The sequence below is a fragment of the Chrysoperla carnea genome, chromosome 4 (genome assembly GCF_905475395.1).
Source record: "Chrysoperla carnea chromosome 4, inChrCarn1.1, whole genome shotgun sequence".
Classification (NCBI taxonomy): domain Eukaryota; kingdom Metazoa; phylum Arthropoda; class Insecta; order Neuroptera; family Chrysopidae; genus Chrysoperla; species Chrysoperla carnea.
The window spans coordinates 64,546,022-64,573,267 of NC_058340.1; the positions used below are offsets into that span (position 1 = coordinate 64,546,022).

Here is a 27,246-nt window from a genome sequence, read left to right on the forward strand (position 1 = left end):
TCACAAAATCAATATTAAAACTAACTTAGATAGAGAGCTATTTTTTTCTAAAGATTCTTCAAATTATTCCAATAATTTGAACACTATGTAAATAATAAATTTTAAATATATTCAGTTTTTATATTGAAATAAAAAGCAATCAAAAGTTTCAAATTGACAGCTAGCAGTTATATATAAAAAAATGAATATATTAAATTAAAAAAATCACTTAAAAACACCAATTTCTTCTATGTACTTCTTCAAACAAAGATGAATATAGAAAAAGTCTAGTTCATTTACATATTTGCATCAAGTGTCAGAAATTCGAATACCAAATATATTCAAAACTTGATGGGTTAAAATTTAAATATCAATTTTTACATAAAAATTTATGAAATTTGAATATGAATACAAAGTATCAAATCGTAGCATTTTTGGCTAGAAAATTCAAACCTTTTTTTCTTTTAAACGAATAAAACTTTCATATAAATCAATTAATTAAAATTAATTAATCAATTAATTTACACTCAAAGTTTTAATTAGACTTTATGATATTTTTCATGGTCATAAGTTAAATCAGATTTGTCTGGATTAAAAAAAAATGATTGTCTGGATGAAAAATGGCCCAAGTTGAGGCAGTCACGAATTTTGTCTACAATGTTTAAGTAATTAAAAAATTAAAATTATTCATGTGAACTGGTGACAGAAGTGAACAATTTGGAATAACTCTGTGTTTTTTTGTATTTTTAAATTAATTAATATTTTATAATTAGTAAATTAAAATTATTTACGCGGCTATAAAAAGTTATTATAAATAATTAAAAAATTATTGTTTTTTTGTATTTATTAAATTAATTAAAATTACCTATCATAAATATTAAAAAAATATTTGATTTGATATATTTAATTTCTAGCGTTTATTTTCGCATCACGTGAGATCAGTGCTTTTTCTCGTTCAAACTCGTGAATACCTCAGCTTGGGTCTTTTTTTCCAGGCAATCATTTTTTTCCTTGAATAACACTTTCAACTCTACAATTGGGCATAAGTTTGATCACTATAACATATGGAACAAGTAACCTCCTTCTCTTGGGGTCATACGGAATCCCGACAATCATGGTGCTTATTCCTTATTAACGTGAATACCATCATTCCTTATGGTTTTCATCAATGTTACAGATACTCTGGAAATTTTATAGTCGCGCGCCTCTTGGACCATTACACTGAGTGTTACAACAAGTTATTTGTGCCTTATTTTCTACGTTAATGGTGAATTTTGTGAATTTAGTCGAAAAATCAGAAAATTTTTCGATATGTGTCTTGGTTTTCGAAATATCGAAAGCTAAATAATTAATCAAAATTTTCAATTCTCGATATTTTGAAAATTACTCCATATATCGAAAAAATTTATTCTTACTTTTCGTCTTACATTATGAAGTTGACCATTTTTTGTGTGCCCATTACCATGCTCATACATCCTTAATTAATCGGGCACAACGGGTTTTTTGTTTTCAATAATTTACTAAGGTTTTAACTTTAGTTTAAATAGTTTTTGTTCAATTTCCACCAACTAGTTTTGGAGAAATCTATGAAAACATATTATCCATCTACCGTTTTCCCATAAGACTAATGTTAAATATACTTACTTTTGAAGTCATTTATTTATTTAAATAATCGGACAACCCCCTATTCTATTTTCAGAATTGATTTATACTTAGTTCAACTTCATATAAAAAGAAAATCAAGCCTTTTATCCAAAATTGCTCCGATGCTCGTACATCCCAAAAATAAATCTTTACTGCATCTCAGAAAATTTATTTTAAACACAATCGCTACCCTTTTTTACGTTTTTACAAAGCTCTAAAAAAGCTTTGCAAAGTATATTTTTGTAGTATGACAAATACTTTTTTATAGCTAATAAATATGATAACATGTCAGAATATTAACGATACATATTTTTCATGTGTTTTTTTTTTTTTAATTTCAAATACAAATTCATAAAACACAATGATTAGCAGCTTGTCTAAAAATAATAGAATATTTAATAACATATAAAAACATTAGCTTAATTACGATTTTATCATGTCAAATGATTTATTATTAAAAAAATATATAATTTTATTTTATCTATCTATAAAAGTATAAAAGTGTTTCTTTCTGTCTTTTTATATTTATTATTATTATTATTATTATTATATTTTTTTTTTTTGAAAAGGAAGAAATGACCTATTTTATGATAGATAATTATGCATAATTTATTGTCAAAAATCAATAAATCATAATATATTATATGTATAAATATTACATATAATATCCTGCTTATTTGTGGGGGTTTTATAGCGTTTGTTAATATTCTGAAATTTTATAGATAAATAATATATTATGTGTCTCAAAATTAACGCAAGAAGTCAATTTGCTAGAAAACACAGTTTTTTAATTGAAAATTGTACATTTTTTATTAATTCATCAAGTTAAAAGTATCAGGGTTATCTGTAGAATAGCATATCTGGTAAAATTTATAGCATATTAAGTAACATTCCAAGGTCTTGATGACTCGTAGTTTTTGCCAAAATTTTCCTTGAGCATTTTGTATAAATGTATAGCTAAATAATGATGATACAAATCTAAATTCCATCGACGTGTGAGTGGTCGCAGGCTTGTTGTCGGAAACCTAAGACTTCAAAAAACATCATGGAAAACATTCAAATTAATTTTAAAACCTTGCCCAACAGAGAAAAGGCATTCTTTTTTCATCGAGTCCTCAAGTTTAAAAAACCCTAAACTACCAGCTATCACGCTATCTTTAATTTTTCATTTTCATCACTTGACCGTGGTGAAAGGTAAACATTCAATTCTTGCGTTAATTTTGGAACAACTTTTATATTATTATACAGGCTGTCACAGGAATGTGTGATCCAAATATTCAGTAGTTATCGTATAAACTTGAATTTCTTAATGAAATCAACAATTTCTATGATTATTTTGAACCAAACATTACTTTGAGTTAAACCGTATAAGAAGGATGATTTGCAGAAGTAATTTTTAGAGCCATGTAGCCGCAAAAATAACTTGCCATTCAACCGCAAAATTAACTAGATTTTTATGTTTTTGGACAAGTTATATCAATTAAAATAAAAAACATGAAAAGCTTGCTCATTGGAGGAATAGATTAATATTTTTTTAGATATTCTTAGAGCCGTTTCGAAAAAAAAGGTTTTATATCTCCTAATTGTTAAATGAACCCGATTTATGTGTTCAAATTATTGTGTTTTTGTGATTTTTTCACTCTTTGAATTAGACTTTGAATTTCTGCCGAAACATTTCGGTTTATAAAAAAAATGAGAAGTCATGTGTGTAAAGCCTTGATCATTTTAAGGTCACGTAAATATGCTGGTGAAATTAATTTTTCTACCCTTTGAAACGTGTTTTTAAAACATTTAAAAAAAAAATTGCTTTTCTAGAAAGATTTTGAACTATCTTGCAACTTTTGTGATACCTTGTATATTGAATTTGTATCAGAATATTGTAATATTAAATTAGATTGAAACATATTTTGTTATTATAGGTATATCAGTAACGTCATAGGTGTATTATTTTTGTAGTCAAATATTTATATGAGATATCAACACGATATTTTTCGTGTTTCGAAACACAAAAAGTTATGAAACTTTATCTTCAATTACTTATATCATTATTTTGAGTGGTAAAAATTATCTATTAAAAATTATTACTTTTTGAAATATATATTTTTACCTAAAGACCGTGAGCTCATATTGGCGCCCATAATTCTATGATTAATTTTAAACGTCTTTTGGAAATTTGATCTTGTGGTAAGACAGCTGGTATCTTTGCATGAGCTGGTATCTTTGATTTCTGAGAGTGGTTGCCTTAGCCATCGCGGGGTGCAGTTAGTAAGCAGTAATGAAGCAATCTAAATTCTGCCAGACAAATTAAAAGTACATTTTTAGCAACGAAAAAACCGCCTGGTTCAATTATAAATGGCTAAAATGACATAAAGTAGTTTTCTAACTCTTTCGACTTTCTTCATTTTGTTTTACATATAGTAGTGTTGGAAACATATAGAGAAAAATCGAAAAACTTAGTTTCCTTATTAACTTGATCAATCCTTCTCAAAAGACAGGCAAAATGAATCTTAGAATTTTCGATTCAATATATGCACACGGTCGCGAATGCTAGCTAGCATTGCAGTCATGCTTATAAATAATAGTCATTTCATAGTTATAAAAAAGTGGAGTTTTTTTTTATAAAAACACATTTTACATATTTATTGAAATTTTTATTGTTTTATTAACTTTGATATTTAGGTCGCAAACAACATATTTTCACAAGTCATGTCAGCAGATTTTATGCCAACATTCAATTATTTTGATATATAAATCATAACCTGATGTAAGTAACTTTGATCACATCGATTATATTCTGATAGGAAGCATAATTTCCTCGAGTTTTTCCATAATTCCTATCTTGTCGTTATTTTTCGTGCAAATTATCCGTTTAGATAAAAAATTCTAGATTAAATAATATTTTTATTTTAAGAAATTTTCCACATTTTCACCGACAGCTAACAATTTTCTATTCTATCTATTATCTCCCAGGATCTAAATTGACTATTAGATTATTAAAGCAACCCGGAGAACTCCAATCTGATGTCAGGACATGATGTTCCCTCATCAAACTCAACGCAATTTTTGTTATTTTTTAAATTTTTAACTACAAAACGAGCTCTTAGCCATTATAGATTAAAACAAGTGAAAACAAACAATTGACTGAGTTAATTGTTGAAATACCATGCATAGTCAGTGTTGATTTCTTGATCACATTACACATACAAACATGTGACACATACATAACTGATAATCAAGTATAGTACACATTATAAAATTTCCGCCTAATTGGCGCCCTCACGGGTAAACAATGATGTTGACGAAAAAATGTTTCAAACAAAAGTTGTTTAATTTTTAATAAGGAACATTTTTTACATTTAAACTTTTGTTTTATCTCTAACGGTTTACAAGATGGGTCCTACGGACCCTAGACCCAATTGACCTATGATGCTCATTTACGAACTTGACCTCAGTTTTTACGTCCTGAGTACGCTGTAAAAATTTCAGCTCGATATGTTTTTTCGTTTTTGAGTTATCATATCCACAGACGGACGGGCGGACGGACGGACAACCGGAAATGGACTAATTAGGTGATTTTATGAACACCTATGACAAAATTTTTTTCCTAGCATCATTATTTTTAAGCGTTACAAACTTGGGACTAAACTTAATATACTATGTATATTTCATATGTACATGGTATAATGATCCATCGTGTATACAAAAACATGTTCCATATGAAACAAAACTTATATTTTTTTCAAATTTTTGACTTCTACTAACTGAATCGGATTATATGAATTTGCATGACTTTTGCGTGATTATTCAGATGTTTATCTCATTATCGTCGAGTGATAAATTTAACTCTGTTATCGGGTATAAAATTTTATAGTTTTAAATAGTGAACAATGTGACGCCATTGACTATTAAACAGTACATTTCCCTATCCATATAAAGACAACTTGAATTATGGTAATTTATGCAAAACAATAATAATATTTATATTTATATATCGTATTATGGTTACCTATATTAAATCACCTAAAACTTGAATAATATATGCATAATTTTGTGGTACAAATATAATATTATTTATTATATTTGATAAAGGTATTATTTTGTTATATTATATATTTATTTAATAATGAAACTCAAAAGCTCAAATCTCAAGTAAATAAATATTAGATACCTAACATTTATTACCAAAACTTACGAAGTACCTAAATATTAACAAATTTAATGAAATAAACTAATTTAATTTATTTATGGAGTCATTATTGGTATCATAAAATATGATGTTTTATGTACCTCAAATAAACACAGATTTCGAACATTTTTGGATACAATTTTCGGGAAAAAGTGTGGTACCTTAAAATTACGCCAGTTAATCCATTAACTTAATTGAGTATTCCTTCAGTTTTTTGCAAAATATTTATCGAGAATTATTACCGAGAGAATGGTTGTCCATAAACTTCTTTTCAAGTGAAATTAAATAAATTGACTTCGATGTTCAAAAAGTATGTATTACTATCCGTTTGTTTTATAATTCTGAAAGTAAGGATGTTTGTTTGTTTGTTTGTTACGCTTTCACGTAAAAACTAGCGAATGGATTTAAATGAAACTGTACAGCAATATAACTCACATCAGAATAATATATCCCTATGTATTATAAATTTGAAAGTAAGTATGTTTGTTTGTTTGTTTGTTTGTTACGCTTTCACGCAAAAACTAGCGAATGGATTTGGATGAAACTGTACAGCAATATAGCTCAATAAATATACTCAATGAATTATGACTATTTTACACTTAAAAAAATTGAAAATTGTGCAAATATTTTAGCTGTGTAAAGCAATTCCTTCGAGTGTTATGGAAGGGGAATAAGTGAGATCAAGACAGGTAGAAGCAAAGCGGTGGTTTTTACTTTTAAGCCCAGTGAAGCGGACGAGTATCAAGCTAGTTTATTTTATAATGATACTCAAAAACCGCACAAGTGCATAAATATTAACACTGTGTAAGTACGTGGCAGATACACATAGAACTAAATATTGGCAAATTTAATATAATATACAAATCTAATTTATTTGTGGACTCATTTTCAGAACAAATAAAAGTTTTGTCATTAAAATTTACCACAAATAAATTTAGATTTAAAACAAATTTTGGATAGAATTATCTATAGGAAACATTCAGGGTATCCCCCGATGCTGTAATGAAGAGTATACGGCGATATAAGACGTGTACCCTGTGGTTTGACCTAATAGATTGGTGTTTACCCTGTGTAGGAAAGCATCCATTAATCACGTGTCTCCACCCAGAGGGGGAGGGGATTAGTTCAAAAGCCTCGCTGAGCGCAAGATGACAAGATGTCAATTTTCTTGATATATTTTTTTAGCACAATGAAAATGATTTCCAGTTTAAGTTGCGGTACATGGATATTTAATTTCAAGTTCGGGTACTTTTATATTTTTTGAACGCCATAATTTTTCCATGCTGTCCTGCCAGTGTCCAAAAGTACAAAATGTCTTCTTGACTTGATACTAAAAAAACTACGTTCCACCTAGGATGAATCGATTGTTGAGTTTATTACGAGATGCAATTTAGTGGCAAAGCAAAATCTAATTTCGTTTTTTAAATATGCTTCCCATAAAGCTTTAAAAACTTTGAAGTGTTTTTTAATATTTTTGCCTTTCTTTCATTTTTATGAGCTTTTTACATGACAAAACTAAATAAAAAATTTTGCTTACGCTATTCTTAAGGCCCACACACATTGACAGAGTTTTGGCGGACATATTGGCGTATTTGTCAGCTTTATATTTATTAAGAGACTTAAACTTGGAGAAAAAAGCCCGTACAGATTCTTTAAATATGATATGATATGCTAGTATGGAAAAAAGCGTCTGTGAACTTTATCGAATTATTTAATTTCGTTTCTAAAACAACTTTTTGTAACGTAAAATACGAAAACTCTCATTGCAACAAAAACCCTTCAATACAATTCATTAACCTTTTCTAAAAGTTTTTCATAAAACAAACTATGGCTGAGGTGTTAAACAGACAAATCTCATTCCACCTCTTTCAAAACAAAAGAGGATAATGAAAAGATGAGGTTTGCATATAAATATAAAATGATATTAAAACTAACCCTTTTCCTACCGGGTATTCGAGAAAATAGAAATTTTAAAATGTTTACATTAAATTATTTAAAGAAAACCCTTAATTTATTATTCGACTTTTAATTCAATTTTAAATATTATTTCTATTACTTTTTCGGGGGTGTTAAAAGTTTTGCTGGAAATGACAACGGAAAACGATATAGAATTCTAAGCAAAAAGTGTCATTGAAACATATTTCGAAATTAAATACTTTCCGAGCTATTGGCAATCGAAATTCGGAGTATTTAAAGTAAATAATTAAATATACATCATATTTTTCTACTATTTGACGTTAAATACTTTGGAGAATTTCAATCGCCAAAACCCCCGATAAGTATTGACTTTTCGAAGTAGGTTTCAATGACAATTTTTGCTTAGAATTCATTCCCATATCGATTTTGGTTGTCGTTTTCAAAAATTTGTACACCCACGATCGCACCCACGCACGTTTACGGCATAAGTGGTTTCTGAAACGATATTTTTCGTTAAGACACAAAAAAATAATATTGATTTCTGTATTTTGTTTGAATTTCAAATAATTTTCACTCATTTAGTAACTAAATAGTAGTTAATGTTTACCGATATATTTCAAAACGTCATATGACTTCGTGGAGTCGAACGAACGATACTAAAAACTATACCGTCAACTATTAAAGGGTTAAAATAATAATGACTATGGAATCCTTTTTAAAGAGTAAACTTTCTAAATCATATAAATATTAAAACAAATGTTTATTAATTAAACACCAATTATAAATTTATATAATAATAATTTATAATTTGAAAATTAATATACACATAACACGATAGATAAGTATCAACACGAAACATAACAGAAATACGACCTATTATAGTTAATATACTACTCTGTCTATATAAACAACTATTATTTTTAATTTAATTATATTATAATGCGATAAAAATAATCAATTTTAATGTCTTTGAAAAGTCATGCTAAACTTGAAACTCCATTAACAAGTTGAACATTTGGCAGCAGAATAACCGAGGGATTCTCTTGTATGACCACATTAAAATAGTTGGATATGACAGCTATTATACAAATAGTGTATGTGAATTAGGTTTTTAATCGTCCAACAGTGACTTCATCAACTTATACAGAAAATATCATTCAATTCAATTTGTTTAAAACTAAAAAATATATCAGTATAAGGAAACTCGTTCGTATTTTGATATCCCCATAAATCAGCAAAAATTCGAGGGTGTTTCGATAAAAGATTAGAGAAAAATATTTGTATACTCTGTTTATATGAAATATATATCAAGGTATACTAAGTTTGTAACGTTTAAAAATATTCATTCTGCAAATAAAATTTTGGTATAGGTGTTCATAAAATCACCTTTTAGTCCATTTTCGGTTACACGCAAAAAGATATCAAGTTGCAATTTTTATAGCGTGCTCAGAACGTAAAAAGTGAGTCTGAGTTTGTAAATCAGCAACGTAGGTCAATTGGGTCTTGGGTTCGTAGGACCCATCTTGTAAACCGTTAGAAATAGAACAAAATATTAGTGTAAAAATGTTCCTTTTAAACATTTTTTCATAAAAATCACTGTTTACTACTCTGCGGGTGCAAATAAGGACAAAATTTTTTCAACAATTAATTGAGACAATTGTTTTTTTTTTCACTTGTTTATTAACAAATTTATTGCGTTTATGTTATGGAATAAAAATTTTACCTAAAAATGGTCCTTCTTTTAATTACGCCTATGTATTTAATACTAATAGCTTACAGAAAAAAAGCGTTTAAACTATATTGGAAAAGTTGAAAATTCGAATAAAATTATTTTGAGGTCGAAAATAGATGGCTAAAACCTTAAATTATTAGATATTCTTGGAAAAAATAAGTTGGCTCAAATTATATTTTTTATTGAAGTTTTTTTCAAAATATACTCTGTACTCTCTGAATTCACGCTTTTTTGAAACCAGTTCCTCAATTAAGAAGCGATTTTATAAATACAGAAAATTATATTATGTAAATTACGCTGAGATTTAGCGTAAGTGCAACTTATTCGCATATTTATTCAAAATCATCATAACAACCGATTTTTTTAAATTAATAGTAACTGTACTATAAACAATATTTATAATTATATTGCGTTAATTTATATAAATATAAACAATATTTATTAATTATAATTATAATTATATTGACTTTAAAGTTTATTTATTCTATTTTCATACTAATAAATCAATAATCATCAATAACTAATAAATTAACGAAATTAATAAAACAAATATTCAAAAAATTATCATATAATATTTAAAAAAATACTCACATCAAAGCTAACGCATCCACTATTATCTGGATTTAATGTATTGAACAAATAATGGGCATAATTATTTGTATTAGCTAAAAACAAGAAAAAAAGATGTATTAGTTAAAAAAACTATTTAAATTTTTTTAGAGATAGTCATGTAATAGGATATTCTACTATTTTTGAAAAAGTACTTCAAAATGTTGATTTTGCTAACAAAAAGCGACCAAAAATTTATTTCGGAAAAATGCACACGCTGTCTTGCCAAAAACTTAAATTAAATTTTAAACCTTTTTTAAACTATCAAAAACGCGGGCAGGCAGATATATTCAAAGACATCTGATTATAATAAATATAAATGCTTATTATCTATTGATATATTATACTCAGCTGTCTACACTGAACTAATTGATGGTCTATGGCTCATACCGATATGACATCACAGCAAGGCTTGCCCGCGTTTTAGGTCACGTGATATACAGTTTAAAAACTACGATTTTTAATTTTAATATTTTAAAAGAAAAATGTGCTATTATGACTCGCAATCAGAATATTTAAGTATATTTTTACATAAATTTTAATTTTTTTCAAATTTCATAATTTATTTTTGACTAACGATAGTACCCTATTCCCTGCAGCAAAACAGGGTGAATCAAGATGCAGGGTGAATAGACATTACGAAATAAATGTTTCTATGAATACGGAGCAGAAATTATAATTGGCAGCAGTTTAAATTAACCTCGTTTTATCTGGTACATTTTTTTTTAATAACGCAGAACATCTGCCACATTTAGTAATTAAATTCAATGGCATTATTTAATCAAACCATGGGCAAGTTATATAGAAGCCCATAATATTTAAAATATACGAATGAAGAGAACGGAGAGAAAGGACTTAATTATAATTGAATGTGAAACATTAAAAAAAATTATTACATACCTAATTAAAATATTGAACTAATAATTCTTAATTAAAAATGGTAGGGTTCAAATAGTATCTAATAATTTTAAAGAAACAAGTTCGTTGTTGGATAAAAACATTAAATAACATTAAATGACAATGGTAAAAAGTTATGGTAAAAATTAAATATGCAAATGAATGGGGTAAAAAGAAAATATGTAAAATAGATATTACATTATCATACTATATTACACTGGGCATGGGCAAGCAAGTTGGATACAAGAAGATGAAAATACTGAGTCTGATCCCTAGAAGTTGTAATTAGTATATTACGCTACAAGAACAGAAAGTTTTTAGATTCCTCCACTGCACGATATGATGGCGCGCAGTTCAGGGATCTCAAACTTTCTGCCCGTGTGATGTATACTATTTTTCTTTAATTTCGGTCGAAAGTACGTATTTGCTGCTTCTGTTAGGAGGCCGAAAGTCCCGTATTATCTTTGGCACCAAAACATAAATTTCGGACTTTCTGCCTCTCAACAGAAGTAGAAAGTACGTACTTCCGGCCGTGGATAAAGAAAAATAGAGGCTATTAGCATTTTTGGTCTAGAAAGCACGTTTATGGAGGTATAGACCAAAATGGTTTTCCCAAACAGTGAGGCACTTTTTTTTGTAAGAATTTTGTGCGGGATACGCAACCTATTAAAATAAAATAACTCCTGTAATTTAATGCGGAAAAAAAATTATTTTTAGTCTGAAGTAATACTATTTAATGAATAATCAATTATGTTTTGTCAAATTACTAGATTTGAGCCAATTTCTTTTGACAGAAGAGTCTATCTTGCTAATCCGTATCTTAGAAATGTATAATAATAATAATACAGAATTTGTACAGACATTCTACAAATTTGATTATAAAATCAAATAAAGATGGGCTATTTTGAATAATTTTACAAATGATACAAAATAATGTAATAATTAAAATGAAAATTGAAAAGAACTCAGATATTTTTTTATGTTTGTTTGTTTTTTATCACGAAATTTCTGATTCAAATAGCTATAAAAAACAAAGAAGTAATTAAGAAAAGCCAGTCTCGGTTTCTTTTCCAAATACATCAAAAGTGATTAGAAATGATTTTATAGAAAATTTTGATATTTACATTTTTTATTTAAAACTTTTTCCCTTCGTATTTTTTCAAACATATTTTCAAAAAAGTGATTTTGGGGGTTGTTTTTAATGTTTTTCTACCCTCTTAATATAATTTAATATTTTTTAAACAAACTTATATTCTAAAATGTAGGCTTCCGTTTTGGTTGTAGTTTAAATATTCATTTATTGGACTGTTATAGGTACTAAAAAGTAAAAATAAATATTTCTATGAGACTCAAATACATGACTATTTAAAGCTTGACACTCTCCGAATTATTCATCGTATTTTAGATTGAGCGCCTCCAGCTTTTACAAATAGTCATGTATAAGTGACTCACAGGAAAAACTATTTTCTACTTTTTGGTATAAAAAATAAAGCTTGTCATTTAAAAATTACGTTCTTTTTTTTAGTTACAAAGAAAATATGTGAATGTTTATGCGTTGAGGTGACAAAGTAATACAAAAATTATTTCCTTAATCACAGTTTTTTAAATAAAAAATTTATGCGCCCCGACTGTTGCAAGACAGAACAGTCAAATTCGCGCGTTTGTATTCTTTTTCATTTTAACGTACTAAACACAAGCTGCTTATCATATAAAGTAGAAATTAGCTTTCTCGAAACAAATTTTGATTGAAAAAGGTAATATACTTGTGTAAACTCCTTAGGGTAATTGAAGGGTTGACACTTTATTATATATATATATATATATTTCTTTTTCATTTCTCCAACTTCATAAAAATGAAATACGTCTCAATTTTTCTACAACGATAAACAAAACAAAAAAAACTTTTTCACACACAATTTCACTTTGTTTTTTATAGCTTTTAAATCAAATTTATGTGATCATCATTTACATAAAATCAAATCTGAAGCAGATGACCTCCATATGACCTCTATATTAATAATAGAATTCAATTCAATTTATTCATTCTTTTTTAACAATACAAACCGTATACAGAGCATGTCATAAAAAAGAGATAAGTTAGTTAGTTTATTCATGCCGGTTTTAACTCTAGTGCAAATCTAATCGAAATCCATAGAAAACTATAAGTAGAACTTTCGGCACCTGATACTAAAGACCAAAAGTCTCCCGAGTATCACTCAAATGGTATACTTAGATTAGAAGACAAAACTTCATTTTAAAAAAATGAAACCAATATCATTTAAATTTCAATGTTCCATTTATTATCAATTCAACTGAGAAGTCAAATATCTAAGGAATAAAAATCCTTACCAATAGATTTCTTATAAAATACATAAATCTATCCATAATACAATTTGCGTAGTAATCCTATTGAAAAGTGCTTATCTATAAATTAAAATCCTACCCAAGGCTCAAAGCAATACAACTATTTTTAATGTCAATACTTTCATAATAATAAATTTTTCAATACGAATAATGAAAGCACTTTTGATTGAAACATAATTTATAAATAAGAGTTATCGATTTAAACACTATTTTCGTACACATACACCTGATTGTCAGTTTAATCGAAAGTTTTTTAGCAAAATTTATAGACAAATAAGTTTTTGTCTTGTTTTGTTGTGACAGATCACATAATTGAGGGGGAATATCATTCCTTAATAAAATATTATGAGAAACTTATGCGGATTATGTTATAACCACTCAAAAATGAAATTTGAATTTCAATATCTCACGAGCAGAAAACATTACTTCAACATTTCTATCAATATGTCACAAGGAATTAACAAACATAACCGAAAACCAAACGAAAGTAGATGCTATATTTCTGTTAGTATGCTTGATCAATGTTTTTTCGTTTCTAACAACTTCTTTGGTATGCGGTCATTATATGACATAGTATGTTATTCGCACTAAATTACTACAGAAGAGGGCTCGAAAAATGCCTTGAGATAATTATATTCGCTGTATCATATTTTCGATAATGTTTAGCTATACAACTCTCCGCGGGTCACATATCGGTAAAGTGTTGAGCATATAGTGGATGAAGGACTTTTTTACTTTAAATTTTTAATATTTATTTCGAGAAGAAATCGGCTCTCGAGCTAATAATTTATACCTGTTATTGCATAAAAGTATAAAAATATTTCATATGATATCCGTGAATTTTCAGCAAGTTACACATCTGACTAACAACGGAGTTGCGAACCAAGGTATCAAAATGTAATCGAAATGTTTGAACCGGTTTTAACGTTGTAAATCATGTTTAAAATATATATTTTTTGCTGTCGACCATATAAACTACATTTTTTAACCAAAAATGTAAATTTATTTCTAAAAAAACCTTCTTCACTATGCATTACATTTTCTTGTCACGTGTTAAATGTTGTATACGTCGTACACATAAGCGAACGTTTGAAACAGCGTACAAAATTTCCTGGAGACATTGTTCAAGCACTTCTTACCCTCTCATACTACAATCTTTATATATGTAAAGAAATAAAAGAAATAATAAAAAGAATAAAACAATCAAAAATATTTACTTACCACCTTGTGGAAAAAATTGTGAGTAAATAACTTTAAAAGTCTCTTCACGAAATATTCCCGTAGGACATTCCGCTTTAAAGCCACGATAAATTGCTTTTATTTCACCATCTGTAAATCTCGTTGCTCGTCTTAATGCTTCTAAACTATCAGGCCGATATCTTGGGGTTGTTTCACCTAAATCTTCTAAGTCTGTATCTATATATCAAACAAAATAAAACAAATTTTTTTAATAATTTTTTAAAAATGATTATATTATTATTTAAAAAAGTTTTGTTCCAATTATAATTTTAAACTATTCATTAAAATATATAATTATATTTCTTTTTTTTTTTAAAGAAATATTAATGATATTTCATTTTATAGAAATATAAAAAAAAAAATACTTTTCTTATTATAGATCTAGAGCCAGGCATTGTATTTGACAGTCATTTCAGAAGGGCTAGAAATTTGAGAGGAATGTTTTGAATTTGAATTTTATAAATGGAGACTTTCTTATCAGGGGGCCTAATTGTGAACCAAGCTTAAAATTGATTATTAAAATCGGTTCGCGCTTTTGGTCTATAGTGCGCAACAAAGTGCTAGACATACATATATTGGCTTTAAGGATAGAAAGGACCAAAAAATCTCGTTTTCTTAAGATCATTTTTAAATCGAGTATATGCATTCTCGTTAATGTCGTTTATAAGCAATTAATGTTTTAAAAGGGATGTTTTAATAAGTCACAAGGGTAACTTTCCTAAGATTAATTGGGAAAACTAATATTCATTAGTTAAAAACCTGATAAATATTTTCCTATAAAGAAAATTATAACAAGCGAAACTCGCTTTTCCATAAAAAACATTCAAAGTGATGAAATTATATATTTGTGTTATTTCTTCTAAAAGTGATTTCCTATAAATCTTTAAGAATCGATATTTCGAGAACTATGGTATATATCGAAAAATTTTACTCTTAATTTTCGTCTATTTTTCCCAAGTTCTATACTTTTTCTATAATTTCATCATTTAGTTGAGAACAGCTTTAAATAAAAACTGAAAACAAAAAAAAAAGTCCAGTAGTTTACCTAGTGACTTTGATAGTTGAGACCCATTAAAATCTAAACCAGCTCAAATCTTTCTAATACCTAATGGGTCACTGAAAACTATTGAACTTGTTTTTTCGTTTCAAGTTTTATTTAACGCAATTGAATTATTTGATTTTTTTCAATTAATTTTTTGTTATCATTCTCAATGAATATTCATCAATTTTATACTTGCTCCGAAATTAAAAATTTTCCAAGCCCAGGAAACTTACATGCCCGATTTTCTCAAAACATGACACGGTTTTCTCAATAGCCTCCCTACTATCCAACCGTTTCGAAATAACCATCAAATACTATATCTGGCCCTAGACCCAATATCCTTTGCATTCGTACATAAGCCGAATAATTTTTCTTTTTATTTTTAAATATTTGATCAAATAAAAATTCATCTTTCATTTTATAAAAGCAAATATAAAAACTTACCTTATTTTTTTTTTAATAAAACTTTACAATTTTTAATACATTAGAGTATTTTTTTTTTAAATAATTATAAAAATATATTTTTTTAGTTAAATATTTATCGAAGTATAGAAAAATTTTTTAACGAATTTTAGCAACACAGCGATTGGTATTTTGCAAAGAAATTTTATATCTAGGTATCTTTTTGTAATTTAAAGTTCGATAATGGGAAAAATCGGAGTATATTCAAAGTAAGATACGGGAAAAGAGGACACACAAGTAAAATTGAAATTTTTATCGCAAGCAAAATACTATCTAACCATTTTGCTTCTCTGTTAATATTTGACCAAAGCAATTAGGCAAAAGCACTAGAATCTGTAGAATAATCTAATCTTCATAACCAATGAAGTTATCAAAGCTGTGTAGATTGAGTTCAACTTTTAAAGATGGAAGTCACAGATGACAACTTCTAGGTCTATTGCCTCTATTACCTTCTGGGAACGCAATGAGAAGAAAATAGAACAGTAACATAGCCCGTCATTGGAAAAACGTTCTAAGTATTGGAAAAAAGTTTTCTAAATGGCGAGATACTAAAAATACGGCTGAGATTATCATCGAGAAGTTTTGTTAACCTGGACATTATTCAAGCCGAAATTTTAAGAGAGATTAATGGGTTTCTAATATAATGGACAAATCAAGCCCTTCCATCGATCCTAACCTTCTATTTCCCAAGGCATTCAATTTTCATTGTTTAAGAACACCAAATTTTAGTAATTAAATAAAAATAATTCCATAAGAAAAATTTCCAACAATAATAAACTGTAATCTTGCAAGTAATATTTACTAAAAGTACGCAGCTCCTACGTGGTGAATTGTTTTATTTAATATAATTAGTTTTAACTTTTTTCCTAAAAAAATAGTGAAGGTAAATTAGCATTTGAATTTCATTTTGAATTTTAATAAATTTTCATGGAAAAAGTATTTTTAATTGTATATTTTTGTAAGAAAAATAATGCGTTTAATTCAAGCAGAAAATTCATAATGTAAATTAACTTTTAATTTATTTTATCATTATCATATTTTCAGTTTTTCCAAATTTATTTTTGGAATAATAAATTAATTTTCCTAAAGAGTAATAAAAAGTTTCCAATAGAGTTTTATTAAAATACTAAATTATTAACAAACCATAATCCTCGTTGCCTTTTATAGAATGAAAATGATTTTCACATATTCCCAAAAGGTTTTTTTATTTTCAAATATCACAAAATTAAAGAGATTTTTTTAAACATTTTTAAGGAAGTTTTGTAACACGCAAAAGAGGAGTACTGTAATATATCGGACACGCAGACACGTTATAGTTATAAGAAAAACATTTAACAAAAAGAAAACCGACTTCAAAATAAAAACTTTTCCAAAACAAATTAATGTGCACTAAAAAGTAAAAAAGTAACGATAATATAATGTAATTAAAATTACTGTTATTTTTGGAGTCGGTGTCAGCCAAGGAAACAACTCTGACAGAATAATTTTAACAACATTATATTATCGTTACTTTTTTACTTTTTAGGGTACATTAATTTGTTTTGGAAAAGTTTTTCTTTTGAAGTCGATTTTTTTTTTTTGTTAAAAGTTTTTCTTATTTTGTGATTTTTAGTGAATCTGAAGTACGCTAACTAATTTGTCACTAAAAAAAGAATAATCGGAAACGATTGGCGTGATATTGAGTTAATCGTTCTCTTGTCGTGTATACTTAATGCAAATTTAAAACTTTTAGGGTTTTCGTATGGATGCCCATGTCAGAACTGGACTAAAATGAAATGGGAAATCACACAATGGGAAAGCACCAGCTTTCAAACAGATAAAGAATCATCAAAATCGGTTCACCCAGTCGAGGTAACACACATTAAAAAAAATACAGTAGAATTGATAACCTCCTCCTTTTTTGTTTGAAGTCGGTTAATAATACATCTCTTTTAAAATGGAGATAATTATCATTTTATAGCAAATAGAAAATAAATTTTAATAGAATTTATCGATGGAATTGTACCAGTGTATATAATTTTAAAAAATTCAGCTCAATTAGTTTTGATTCAAAGTCTGAAAATCGGAAAAAATTTGTTGCATACGAATTTATTTATAAAGTTAAAAATAAAAATTTAACAATGACTATAATATACATTCGTTTCGTAGAGTAGAGATCGAGAATAAGCTTAAACTTTTTGCTCCTTCATCCTTTTGTATATGTATTCGTATAAATACATTATTTATTCTTTTTCGAAGAATATAAGTCAACAACCAATTGAAAAATTGAATAATTTTTCAATTTTGTATAGAAAAATATTTAAATGAATACACAATTTATTATTATCCTTCAGTTTAGGATGTTACAAAACTATATATATTCCTATGGCTTCAATATTTATAAAAAAGCATTAAAAATTGTACAATTATCGTAATGACATTATTTCAAGGATATATTCACGAGTTTAAGATAAAATTTTAAATATAAATTACTAGCAGATATGACCTTTACAGACCAGATCAATAAATTACAGTAAGTATTCATTAGTGTAAATTAAAGCATTTATTTTTATACCATGTATGTATGAAATATACATAGTATATTAAGTTTAGTTCCAATTTGGTAACGCTTAAAAATATTGATGCTATGAAAAAACTTTTGGTATAGGTGTTTATAGAATCACCTTATTAGTCCATTTCCAATTGTCTGCCCGTCTGTCTGTCAACACGATAACTCAAAAACGAAAAGAGATATCAAGATGAAATTTTTATAGCGTACGCAGGACGTAAAAAGTGAGGTTGAGTTCGTAAATGGGCAATATAGGTCAATTGGGTCGTAGGTCCGTAGGATCCATCTTGTAAATCGTTAGAGATAAAACAAAAGTTTAGGAGTAAAAAATGTTCCTTATAATGAAAAAATAAAAAACTTTTGTTTGAAACATTTTTTTGTAAACATCACTGTTTACCCACGAGGGCGCTAATTACGTGCAAATTATATAGTATGTATTATATGGGAATATCAACCCTGTCTATACATGGTATTTCAACAACTAACTCAGTCAATTGTTTGTTTTCACTTGTTTTAATTTGCTTATAACTAATATTTGCATTTTGCTAACTATGCCAGCATTGTCGATAACGCTAAGAAAATTTATTTCTCAACTTTGAATTTGGCGACCTCTGAAAATTTGCCGCTCTTGACACCAGGCCCGGGTACCCTTATTATAAATCCTCTGGTTGTCCTCTAACGCGATTGAACATCGGGAATTAATTTTGTTAATGTTATATTAAGTAAATTCGTGCATTATAACTATGTCAATTATTAATCAATAAATGATTTAATGATAATAGACTTATGAATTTTTCACCCTTTCATTATTATCGATATAATGTTCAATCAAAATATTATAGTTAATTAAAAGACTTTTCGTACTGAATATTGAATTGAAATTTTGGGAAATCATATAAGTTAATTAGTAACGTATCATTAAGTAAAATAATTACTATACATACATTAAATATAATCAATCAATCGAATTGTCTAACTAATACTCTTATTCATGACATATAGGTATCTACATATATGTATGTGCATAGATAGTATAACGATTAATATAATATCACTTGTTGAAACACATTGAAAAATTAATGATATACAGTTTTCTTCTAGATAAATTTCTAGAAAAGTTGATAAATATTTTGAATCCAAAATTTTCAACTTCATGTTGCAATTGGCCGAAATTTAATTCATTTTTTTATTACTTAGCAGTTTAGAAACTTGATTTCGTGTTAGTTTGAATCTTTTGCAACCCGGGTGTAAATTTTTTATTCGTGTAGTAGACTGAAAAGTGTTCTGTGACAAGCGTAAGAAAAATTACAATGCAACAAGCGCCTAGAAACTCATAAAATACTGAATAAAAATAAAAAAAACTTTTAACAAAAAGAAAACCAACTTCAAAAGAAAAACTTTTCCAAAACAAATTAAAATGCACTAAAATGTAAAAAAATAACGATAATATAATGTAGAAAAATTATTGTTATTTTTGGAGTCGGTGTCAGCCAAGGAAACAACTCTGACAGAACAGTGTGATACATTAGCTAGGCTGACACCGACTCCAAAAATAACAATATTTTTTCTACATTATATTATCGTTATTTTTTTACTTTTTAGTGCATTTTAATTTGTTTTGGAAAAGTTTTTCTTTTGAAGTCGGTTTTCTTTTTGTTAAAAGTTTTTTTTATTTTGTGATTTTTAGTGAACCTGAAGTGCACTAACTAATTTATCACTAAAAAACGAATCATCGAAATCGGTTGGCGTGATTTTGAGTAATTCGTCCTCTTGTCGTGCATACTTAAGCAGATTTAAGAATTTTATGATTTTCTCATGGATGTCGTTATCAGAACTCGATCAAAATGAAATGGGACTACACGGGAAGCACTTGGTCGGTTAATAAAAGAGAATCTCTATCAGACGGTTTTTGTGTTTACTCGTTTAGTACTCTCTTGTTTGACATCAATAAAAAGATATCATAAAATTTGTATATCAGTTTCGAAAACTTTCTATTCCAAGTAAAAAAAATTTTTTCATATTTTTAATCAACTCTCAAATTTTATTGAACAAACAATATTTTGTAAACTACCTCGACATCAAAACCGCTTAACAGTATCAAAAGCCCTTTAAAAAACACTCGAAAAACTATTCACAGATCTTAAAACCAAGTACACGAAAACTAGCTACGTTTTCAAGAGTTTATTTGAGGGCGATTGATTTTCTGATATTCTTCTCTTTATTACAATTAACTAAGGATGAAATACGTCATATAGGTACACCTGGTAGCACACTCAAATATTTTGAAAACTTCTTTACTAGAATAATAACGGGTTGCGGTGTTTGCAACGGCATAACTGTCAACCAATTTAATTTATTTTGCTAAGAAAAAGTGAAAAATTATTTAAAAGTATCTTAAAAATTGTCTGAAAATGATTTTTAAATCAAGAATTTTAGCTTTTTTTTCGGTAATTGGCACTCTTAGGTGTCAGGTGTACTTCATGTCTAAACAATTTCAATTAGAAAAGAAATATCCGGACATTGCCTAGCTTGTACATCAAGATTATTTTGAGGAAAGGCAATTAATAGTTATTCATTCATTCAAGGCTTTGTTGAGCATGATTTTTTTAGAACTTAAAAAAAGAACTAATAGTTTTTCCATGGTTAAACAACACTTTTCAAATTCAAATTCTACTGTAACTCGACAAACTTCCAGGCAGTTAACGCAATCGCTTTCAGATACAAGACAAACTAAGTTCAACAAGAAAATTTAAATCCAAGATTCAGTCGTCATCAAAGTCGTCAAAATAAACTCTCGAAACCGTTTCAGCTCTCGTAGCATCTATTTTAGTTGGACAAAAGACATCAGTCAGAGGATATTTTATGAAAATTAAATATTAAATATTATTTCTTTGAAAATTTTCATCATTAATATTCCTTTTTGGACCATTAGCATTTATGTATAAATATAGATGCCTAACGTTAAATATTATTAATTAAAATTTTACATTATAAAATATTCAAAATATTTTATTGAATGAATATCATGAAAATAAATAATAAATAAAATATTATTATCAACTCTTTATGCTTGGGTTCACGTTAATTTTATTAATTTTGAGATAGAAAGTATACTGTATTCAACTTAAAAATTTTAACCAAAATAATTATGAAATCTTACGTAGATTTTTAAGAATGTACTAAGAATGTACTAGAATGAAGAGCACTAAGGCAATTTTAAGGTAGTACCAGCATGAAATCACTTTCCGACAGATTTGGCCGAATTTCTTTTCTCGGGTTTATAATAGCTTTATTTATGAATTCCTAAAATTTCATAATTTTTGACCGTTTAGATCGCGAGATATTTAAAGACAAAGTTCGCGATTTTGAGGGTCATGTCCCATTTAAAGCATGTAAAATGTCCGGTCTCTCCAACTATTTTTTATGATATTATTATATATTGAAGAAAAAGTAGAAAAAAATGTTTATACAATACAATTCTAAAAAAAAAATTTAGAAATTAATTTTCACTTTCGAGATATTAATTTTGACGTAAATTGATCGAAATTGGGACGTTGGCATAATTATTTCCCATTTTAAACGGTCAAAATTTCTGAAACTTTGGGAATTAATAGTAAGCATTATTAAATTCTTAAATTTAATTTTTCGTTAAATTCTGTCGAAAAAAAAATTGTACCATTTCTTTAACATAGAAACTGCAAATACCATGCTGGAACATCGTTAAATAAAAAGTTTGATTTTTTTTAAATATGAAGTTGAACAACTAATAACAAAATATTACAAATATAAAACTAAAACAGTGGTGATGCGAGTGATGCAATCACATCAGGCGTCATCCTAAGAAAGAACTTTACAGAGATACACAATGAAATCTCGCACCCACACAAAAACTTTGTAAGCCCAATCGAAATTTTAATCAAAAGAGGTATCTAAAGTTTTGATATGCTGATACAGCTATATTAGACTTCCTTATAAGACAATCTAGTAACGTACAGAAGCATTAAAAAAGTAACAATTTTCTTACTTTTTAAACTTCATGAGCTTCTGTGGTTGCAAAAACTACTAATTTAGTATTAATTTTGTTCAAATTTCTTTTTTCTTGGGTATACATATAACTTAACTTAAAAATAAGTTTCACAAAATTCAGTGACAAAAAATGTAAGTCGATTTTTACAAGTTTCAAGTTCGAAACTGGAAACATATAAAAATTCGAAACTCGGATAAATTCCAAATCGAAATTCCGAATTCGAAGGCTGTATTTTAAAAACTATTCATTTAGAAAAATTCGAACAAAATTTTTGTTTCTCTTGAGTAGGTCTTAATTAGCTTGAAAAATGATTTTCACAGAATTCGGTAACAAAAAATGTTTATCAATTTTTTTTTAAATCGAAAAATTAGGGAAAATTTCTTGCCATTTATATCTAAAATCATGTTCTTAGACCATATTTATTCATAAACAAAGGAAATTTACATAAAAATTCGATTAGAGCAATAGTTTTAAAAATATTCCAAATTTCAAATTATCGAATTCGAGAGGAAGATTATGGATGTATTTTAAAAACTATTAATTTCGCATTAATTTGGACCAGATTTTTGATACACCATTCTTTTGTCTATAAACTTTGAAAATTCGGTTGAAAATCCGGTTGGAGCAATAGTTTAGAAATCACGGATTTGAGAGGAAGATTAAGGCTGTATTTTAAAAACTACTAATTTAGTATTAATTTGAGTATAAATTATTTTCACAAAATTCGGCGGCAACAATTATACTACAGTTAATATCATCTGATCATTTGGCGAGTAACTGTAAAAATTCTTTATCTAATAAAAAATTGTAGAAACTAAATTAAACTTTATTGTTTCATTTAATATCTCAATTTATGTAATCAGAATTGGTCTGCCCTCAAAAAGATCATATCCCCAATTTCTTAAATATTAATTTTATGAATCTATCAGTAAATCCTTATGGAACAAAATCTATAAATTGAAATGAAAAGATTTAATTATGTGAAACCCTTTACGACCAAACAAAATGAATGGTATTGTTTTAAGAAAATTATTATAAAGAAATATAAAAAGATTTTTTCCTTTTTTTGTGTTAAGGATATTATTTTTGTTAAAATGTCAATCAAAGAGAGAGTATTTGTAAGTTGTTGATGTGTTATATAGAAATGTTAGAAAAACTTCATATATATCGATCATTATGCCATTCGTTTTCTAAAATGTACATTCAAAAGATTTTTTTTGCACATGTTGTGATGATTGAGGTTAATTTGAAAATACGGTCAAGAAGGTCTTGTAAATGTATTACAGTTATGTAATAAAAACTATTCGGTTAAAACAGTTAAAACTGTTCCGGTTGAATAGCTTGAATGTTCCGTAGTATAAATCAAGGTATAAATATTTGAGAACCCTGTAAAAATGACCAGAAAACAAAATTTTTTACTCAAAATGTAGGTTTCGTACCTTGTGTTATATGATACATAATCCATCAGCACTCGCGTTATGAGCATTTAAACGTTCGATTTAAAACATAAATAAATTGGCAGTACATGTGTGGTAAGTCATATGAGTGCGACCCCTGCAGCCCACACGATTTACTGCCCAGAGGGGGAAAAACATTAAAAAAAGGTCTTGTTAGCCTTCATAGATTTTTCTTCGAACATGTATTGCAGCTTATGCTGGAACGATCATTATCTCCATAGATAAATGATGTGTTTTATCCACTTTTCAGATTCTGTTTATTCAGTTTTTTCCAGTTTTTTTTATTACCATTAAAAAATGGCTCAACTAAGTCTGAAAACTCAGTTTCAGTTCTTAAATACGCGATTACGCGTCGAATAAGCCCAGTCACGTGTTAATATCATAACTGGCTCGCGAGATAGGTAGCTCGCGAGTTCAAGATGCTCAAGAGTTCAAGAGGAGTTTGTGTTCAATCAAAAATAATGGCCAAAAGTTTGCTTCGATTAAACCGATCATAAAATTAAGAACCACGGCAGGTGAGTAGTTACGTATAAACACATATCAAAAGGCACGAAAGTTTCTGATTTTCAATCTTTAAAGGGAGATGCGTAAAAATAAAGGAAAAAGTTCATATAATTTTTTGGCCAAAAGCTTTTCATTTTCGACATATATGAGGAAAAAGTTTTGAACACAAAAAATAGAATTAAAAATTTGCTTTGTTTCGATTTAAGATCCCTTTGGCATATCTAAGCAAGAAACAATATTCGTATAATCTAACGAATCATTTTTGACATAAACAACGTCAAAGTTTTAAAATTATTTTTGTCATTAAATAACTGGAAAACGAAATTTTTTACGAGAACATGCAATCCTAATTTTTGGAGAAACAGTCAAGTCTGATTTTTTTGCAATTTTAAGGGGACATTCTGTATATTTCAGGGATTCTCAAAATAGATATTTCCGATGCAAACTTGAATACCACATTTTTTCATTTCCTCTGTACCAAGAAATACAAATGCGCTTTCTAATAATATTACCAACACTGTTTGATGAGGTTTTTTTATGAAACTCATAAAAATTTACGTAATACGGAAAGTTTATAAACACGTTTGGATGTGAAATAAACATTGACAAATCATGATAATAAAAGCTATATCCGAAATAACTCGTGACTAGCGGTATTTAATAGCACCACGCATTGAAACTTCTTGCAATAACCGTGTTCGATTTTACTCCAAAGTAAAAAAAATAACCTTGTAACCGAAATGGTTTTTCTTTAGACATTTTTCTCGTAAAATTTACCAATTACGGTACATAAAACTCTATATTTTACAGAAAAAAAATAAAAGTTTTTCAAACGATAATATAATTTTTTTTTTTTTCGTACGTTTGTTCGAATTTTTTTTTCGTTTTTACTAATAATTTTTTATGATGATGTTTACATTTCGAAGAAAATATAAAGATAAAGTATAAAACTTTATTATTTAAATTACAATCGAAATTTCTAAATATTCGTTTTTATGTTATATCAATAACGCACAAGAAAACGTCAGTTATGAGGGCTATGAATCTTTTGAGGTAGACCAATTACTTTTTGATTACATGAATTACTACTCGACTAGAAATTTCAATGAGGTATGGATTTGACCCAAATAAGGCATACCGAATGTCAAGCTTCAAACTAGCGAGGCATTCAAATCAGGCCCACGCTTGGGACGTAACGCTATTACGAGGCCTCCCCTAATTTCGCTTCCTGCTTATGTAGCAGTTTAGAAGCTAAATTAAGAAGGATCTACAACTGCGTTATGCCCCAAACATGGGCTTAGGTTTGAATGGTTCACTTACCGCAAGTTTGGAAGCCAAATTAGGGATGACCCCGCTACTGCGTTACGCCAAACGTTTGGGCCGAATCAATGTCTCACAGAAATAGCAATAATAATCAAATCTAGAAAAACAAAGGTAGCGATAGCCAAGGGTAGAGAAAGAGCCCAGTGTATGTCTCGCCTAAAAATAAGTCGAACAACTCTCTGATCAAATTCTTGTATTCTCACGTACTCCAGTATAAGGAAGATTTTTTTTCGCATTTATTAACAAAATATGAAAATACCGTAAAAGAGATGACAAAAAGTGAAATTAAAATTAAAATCGGACTAAAAATACGAATGATATAAGCATTTTAACAGATGCAACCAATTAGACAGAGATATTGGATCTAGTTTTGACGTCATGTATTATGTTTTCCATAAGAATCAATGTTAAATTCTGTTTTGCTAGAAAGAGATGCAGACAAATCTTTGATGGCTTTTATCTTTATTCGATTTTTTTTCTCGGTTGTTTGTTAAATGAATGAGCTTTCATTAAAGCAAAACAACAAAAAAATCGATCAATATTATAGAGAAAATAAGTTTTAATTTGGCAAAAATCTGGTCGAGAATTTTATTTCAAATTTCGAAACAAATACAATCACTTTCCATCAAAAAGTTAACAATTTTTAGTTTTGTTAGAATTTCTACATTCCATTAATGCTTATTGATTTTCTTTTTTGTATCAAGGACACAAAACATTAATCAGATAAAAATTTTCTTCTATCCAATGTGTGAAAAAAAAATTATTTTTCTTTCTCTAAGCACAGAATTTTTTTTTTCTGTTTACAATCTAGATAAAATTCAATCTGATTTCTCATGGGATCAATTGAATATAGTTATAGAAATTCAATTGGGAATCATAATTTGTTATAATTGAACTGTTCCTAAGTAATTTGTTACCCAATCGTCAAAATGAATTTGAGCCTGCAATATTATCCTGATTATTCAGTGCCTAAATAAAGTAAATTGGAAAGCGGCAAGCATTAATATTAGTTCCTGTGCTAAATTCATCAGTTTTTGTGCTGAATAAAACTAAAAAAAAGTATTTTAGAGTACTTTTCCCAAAACGTTAAATTTTTCCACTCCTTCGAAGGGGTGGTTAACAACTCTTGGGCAAGAGCACCACATAATTTTTGATATAGAGGGTGAACAAATAGTAATCCCAATTTTTCAGTTCTGTCGGAGCTATAGGCAGGAATTTAGAGGTTTAAGTCTCGTTGACTGGAGTAATAAAACATTTGGCTTTTGTATTATTGGTAAATAACAGAAATTGTACAATATCAAATCAAATCCAAAGCA

General features: G+C 27.8%; 1 protein-coding gene across 1 annotated transcript in view; it reads right to left on the reverse strand.

Moving 5' to 3' along the window:
• The window catches only part of LOC123298152 (Kv channel-interacting protein 1-like), a 39,852-nt gene that overhangs the window by 8,320 nt on the left and 4,286 nt on the right, over positions 1–27,246 (reverse strand). Inside the window, exons 2-3 of the mRNA XM_044880069.1 lie at positions 14,550–14,744; positions 10,050–10,123 (exon numbers count right to left, since the gene is read on the reverse strand). Of these exons, the coding sequence (XP_044736004.1) occupies positions 10,050–10,123; positions 14,550–14,744 (269 nt within the window). The remainder of the gene's footprint in view (positions 1–10,049; positions 10,124–14,549; positions 14,745–27,246) is intronic.